This window comes from Lolium rigidum, chromosome 7, assembly GCF_022539505.1.
Source record: "Lolium rigidum isolate FL_2022 chromosome 7, APGP_CSIRO_Lrig_0.1, whole genome shotgun sequence".
Lineage (NCBI taxonomy): Eukaryota > Viridiplantae > Streptophyta > Magnoliopsida > Poales > Poaceae > Lolium > Lolium rigidum.
In genome coordinates, this window is record NC_061514.1 from 306,597,426 (window position 1) to 306,603,252 (window position 5,827).

The following is a 5,827-nucleotide window of genomic DNA, read 5'->3' on the forward strand; positions in this document are numbered from 1 at the left end:
CGATCATGATGTATCACATGCTACAGGGGCGTACGGGGATGGTTTTCTGCAGGCCCGGGGACGCGGCCTGGACCAAGATAGCCAACCCTAATTCACAGTTCTACAGCTTCACCGATTTCGCCTACTTCGAAGGCAAGATGGTCGCCCTGGACGATAAGGGCGTTGCGCTGGTGTTCGATGCCACCACGCTCCAGCTCCTCCACCAGGTCGATCCGCCCCCGGAAACGCCCAACCTTACCTGCAAGATCTTCGACTATGCTCTAGACGACTTCCATTGCCTCCGCCTCGTCGCATTGCCAAGCAAGGTTCTCTTGGTCAAAATACACGTCAAGTCGGCCAAGCCGGAGGGCTTCGACACCTTTGAGTTATCTTCCGGGTCTATGGAAGATGACGGCGGACTGGCCTGGCGCAAGGTGAACGGGGATGACATCGGTGGCAACCACGAGTTGTTCCTGGATTGCTACCACAGTACCTTCAGAGACGGTCGCGACAGCAAGGGAACACGGATTTATTTTCACGATGACTTCATGGCTCCCGTCGGTAGTGGTGCGGCGTACTGCTACAACATGCAGGATGATAAGTTGGAGTGTGTTCACATGCCACCGGAGGACAACGGTTCCATATATTCAACTAGGCCTAGTTGGTATGTTCCAACTAATTAGTACTGCAAGGAAAATAAATCCGTTGAAGTGAGAATTTAGCTTTTAGCAAGGACCGAAATGCAAATGCGCTTTTGTGCAAATAAATTCTTTAATAAACTCTTAAAGTTAGAAAAAAATCATCTCTCTTAAATTGTATATATCCGGTTGATCGTATTTTCATTGTTGAATTATAGTCGCACCAAGATTTTCTAAAATACAATTCTTATCTCAAATTGTATATCTCCCTCGATTGATGTCTTTTCATTGTTGAATTTGTCGCAAGAAGATTTTCTAAAATATAATTTTTATTGTAAAAATGCAACGTTACACATAGGTTAGGGTCACGTTCTTATCACAGGCCGTCCAGCCATCCTTAAATTTTCACATCAAGATTTGAACTTCTATTTTGCAGAGAACACCCCGAACCGAAACGAATTTGCACAACGCACAACACGAATCTGAACAACATAAATCTGAACGACTTTGTAGAATTCGATGCGTTCTTCTTATTGAAATGATTTGACAACTCTTTTTCGTTGATAGTTGGCAATATGCTCCCTTTACCCAAAAACTAATTTTCAAAATGTTGAAAGAAAATTAGAAAAAATCCTTTTGCTCGTTTGTCTCGGCACTCTATATGAGCATGTAAAGTTTCACGATAAAGTGATATTTTTTGTGGCTAGTGTAATAAAAAGACAAAAATACTATCTCCTGACATACTTTATTTTGGCACGGATTTTTTTTCCTTTCCTACAAAGGCCACGCAAAAAAAAGTTGGTCTTTCTTGAAACGACCTTATGGACATGTAGCATGTGGAGATGCACACGTGGCACTCTTTTTGAAATACTTTTAACGTTTCAAATGTATTTAAATATATTTTTAAATAAAGGAATCATACGGAGAGCCAAAACGCCCCTCTCACAAACAAGTTACATTTGTTCTCACATGTACTGAAATGAACCAAGAGAGCAGCAGGGCAGCAGCAAAAATAACTAGAGCTTGGAGCCGTTCCCTCCAATATCGACCACGAATCGGTAGCGGACGTCGTTGCGCGCTAGCCGTGCCAGGGCCTCGTTGATCCTATCAGTGGAGACAAGCTCAATGTCGCAGGTGATGTTGTGTTTCCCGCAAAGGTCCATCATCTCCTGCGTCTCCTTCATGCCTCCCGTCATGCTCCCACTCACCGTCCTCTTCCCAAAGATAAGCGGGAACGATGGCAGCTCGACGGGCTTGTCGGGGGCAGCGACGAGCACCAGCTTCCCGTTCACCTTGAGCAGCTCCAGGATGGGTCCCAGCGAATGCTGCGCCGAGACCGTGTCGATGACGTAGTCGAGGCTCCTCGCCATAGCCTGAATTGACAGCAAGAATAAATTAGTTCAGTACTTGGTTCAAATCGAATTGAGTCCATTGACTCGCAGTTGCTTGGAAATTCAAGTGATTCATACCTGCATCTGCTTGTCATCCGTGCTGAGAACGAAATCGTCGGCCTTGAGGCTCTCCCTGGCCTCGCGCTCCTTGGCCGGCGACGTGCTGATGACGGTGACACGGAGCCCGAAAGCCTTGCCGAACTTAACGGCGACGTGTCCGAGCCCGCCCAGCCCGACAACCCCGAGCCTCCTCCCAGCCTCGCCAAGAAGCATCCCGTGCTGCTTCATCGGGCTGTACACGGTGATCCCGGCGCACAGCAGCGGCGCGGCGGCGTCGAGCGGCAGGCTGTCGGGGATTTTGACGAGGAACCTCTTGTGCGCGACGAGCATGTCAGAGTAGCCGCCGTAGGTGACGCTGCCGTCCCAGAAGATGCCGTTGTAGGTGAGGGTGACCTTGTCGCAGTAGTTCTCCTCAGAGCGGCGGCAGTGATCGCAGTCGAGGCACGACGCGGCGATGCAGCCCACGCCGACGCGGTCGCCCGGCCGAAAGCCGGACACGTTGGTGCCGACCTTGGTGACGACGCCGGTGATCTCGTGGCCGGGGACGAGGGGGTACATGGTGATGCCCCAGTCGTTGTTGATGAAGTGGAGGTCCGTGTGGCACATCCCGCAGTACCGCACCTTGATCGTGACGTCGTCCACGCCGGTCTCACGCCGCTTGAAGGAGAAGGGCACCACCTTGCCGGACGCGTCCATGGCCGCCCACCCGCTCACCGCCTGTGTGTGGTTCGGGGTCACCTCCATCACAGCTATTTGGAGTGTGTGGAGAGTGTGTTTTTGTATGAGATTCGTGATGTCTTGGCTGCTGGTTGTGAGTCGTGATTACAGCATCTCCTTGCCACAGCTATTTATAGAGGGCTTAACGCGGTTGGTCCCGGTCAGGTCGTGTTGGAGGTTATGGTTAAGTAGTTTACGGGAGTGGTTGCTTGACCTGCTACTGTTAGCTAGGACTGCATTCACATGTGAGCATCAAATAAACTAAAAGCCAGGTCAAGTTGGAAGGGTTCACTGTCAAGCTCGACAGTTTTATTAATTAATAAAAAAGTTTTGTATATGTTAAGTAAACCATTTTAAGATGCTAGAAAAACTATTAGCAAGCTAGCAATAACACGCTCAAGGGGATAGGGAATGGACCTATGCTTTCAATGGAATATTACAATGTGATTGTTCCAAGGAATTTAGCTCGACTAGCACTTGCATGGGTGACATCGCGAACTAGATGATTCAGTCGTACGCAATAGAAACAACACCGTGATTTCCTTGAAAACTAGACGTAATTGTTCCACAACTCTTCTTTTCACAAAGTTGTTCCACAACCACGAGTCCAGATCACCACGAGACCACATCGATCGCTGTCATTGAGAAGTCCAGTTGATCACATGGATCACGGTCGCTGAAAATACAGTGTGAAATTCAGGTGAAGAAGCGTGACCACACTCCAGATAACTACAACTCGTCTTGTCCTTTCGTTTCTTTTGGTCACTATAAGTGGAAAATGAAGCTACGAAGACCCACTTGACCCTCGCAAGTGGCAAGGACGGCAAAATTGTGTGTGCAGAGTGCAGACTACTCCACGGGTGTTGGCTACAAATAGTTTCAGTCGCAAATGGTCCTTCAGTTTAGCCTGGACTGACAGGGATGGAACCGTTTGCGGGCGCCTGCATTCCGTGTTGATAATTATAGCCTGGCATCACCTCCTTTCTTTTTTGGCAATTCCATCCCTTCCTGTAGTCCTATTGGTGCATTAAGATGTGCTTGGTTTAATTGTTATCCCTAGTTCCGATGGGCAAAAGGCATACTACACAAAATTATCACAGGTTTGGTTTGAAGAATGGAATTGTTACCTTGCCGCATGGAAATTGTGGAATGAGGGCCACTCGGGGATTTTCAGGCACATCTCCAACCTCCCCAGGGTGATTGTTTCGGACATTACAGAAGAGGTTGCAACTTGGGTCATCACGATGTGATGTCTTTAGTGAATTTCATTCCAGGAGAATAGTTTCTTTTGTGTATGTTTTATTTCCTTTAGCGCGCCTGTTCCATGCTTGTGGTGGTGCTGGCTTAGAGCGTATAAGCTTTGAAGTTTTTTTTCTCCCTTAACAAATAGAAAAAAGGCAAGCATTTTGCCTCCTTTCAAAAGAGATATATATATATATATGAAATATACCCAAAAAAACTGATTGACCACACCCGCACAAAAGACTACCAGATGAGGGCAACTTCACCACCTCCCGCAGACACTCGTCCTCAATGATTTTTTTATCAACCTCTCGCCCTAAATAATCCTAACAACTCACTCCTCGCCCTTTTTGTACACTCTCATTGGCGAAGGTGGGAGGACCAAGATAGCAGTAGCGGCATTGGTGGTACTCTTTAGATCACACAAACCCGGCGGTCATGGATTTGAAAATACAATTCTACCCACGAATTTGTATCCTAGTATATTGTAAACATAATATGAATGTGTATTTGTTCTTCACTATGCTCTTAACGCAAGTTATATCGTACTAATTCCTTTGTTCCCTTTATAATACGTTTTGCAAGACTTAATTAGCTTGTCAAATTTTCTTATAAAAGGGAAGGGAGAGAGTACTTGCGTAAAAAAAAAGATAGCATGTTTTTCACGAAGATCCCTGATTTGGATATGTATATATGCTTTAATAATAATAAAATCATGTGTTCATTTGTTTATATTTGGAAGAAGGGATTGTGTGAACAAAAACTAGTGGTGTGTAACCGGTGACAATTTAACTTTAGCTTATGTTTCATTGATGAAATGGAATATATTGTGGTAGATGGTTATTATGTTTCTCGACCAATAGGCAAGAACTTTCATATCATGTTCATTTATGGAAAATGGTGAAATTCAGAAATGAATTATTCCGAGTGAATTTTTTGCAAATTATCATACTTAAATGCCGAGGTGCTAACAAAGTTAGTTGGAAGGAAGAACACAACCTCTCCCCCTTGGGGACTGTTAGTAATATGCTAACTAACAATGTGTATTATCTATCATGTTTCAACTTGCAAAGAAGTACCCTCAAAGTTTTCACCAAGAAAACCATATTTGGATGGTAAATTACTACTAACACTATTCCAATGATATAATAATTTTCATAATATTATTTCAGTTACATGTACGTTTAGGTTTACATCTTTATTACTTCCTTTGGTTCTAGCGGCAGGAGCATGTGTTGCATTCATTTGGCCTCTGGTATGCCACTATGATGAAAATGTATTGATGCTATGCTTTCTTCCAATCTTAGAAGATGGATGTGGAGTAGGGAGAGTCGCATCTAAAAAGAGCCTTTTGTGTATTTTTTCTCTGTGATACAGCTTATCATGAGGTACATGCATCTATATGTAGTGCAAGATGTGAGAGTAACTTCACATGTTAATGTGCATGCCATGTGTGGGAAACTTCACATGCTAATGCTTATGTAAACTCCATCTTCAAATACTTCCACTCTTGGATGTGAGAAGAAGAAAATACCGGGGACTGAGGTTACAAGATGTCCGTCGAAGCTTAACAACAAAGTGAATTCAAGCAATGACCAATGATTCTTTGTACTTCATTGCATTCCAAAATAAAAGCACTGTGGGGCTTGACAACCAAAGCTCAAACCTTCTACCTTTTTGGTATACTCTAATATCTCATACTCTATTGAATGTATGTATCACTTACTAGTGCTAGTTCTCAAGATCCATGAGAATTATTTTGCGTGCAATCCGTGAGATTGATGGCGGGCTAACTGTCAA

General features: G+C 44.7%; 1 protein-coding gene across 1 annotated transcript; it reads right to left on the reverse strand.

The window, feature by feature from the left end:
* Positions 1–1,544: 1,544 nt before the first annotated feature.
* LOC124678542 (probable cinnamyl alcohol dehydrogenase 6) lies at positions 1,545–2,837 on the reverse strand. Its single transcript, XM_047214419.1, has 2 exons — positions 2,087–2,837; positions 1,545–1,990 (listed from the first exon to the last, which is right to left on the reverse strand). Exons 1-2 carry the CDS (start codon positions 2,810–2,812, stop codon positions 1,634–1,636), a joined length of 1,083 nt encoding a protein of 360 aa, XP_047070375.1. The 5' UTR covers positions 2,813–2,837; the 3' UTR covers positions 1,545–1,633.
* Between the last annotated feature and the right edge of the window lie 2,990 nt (positions 2,838–5,827).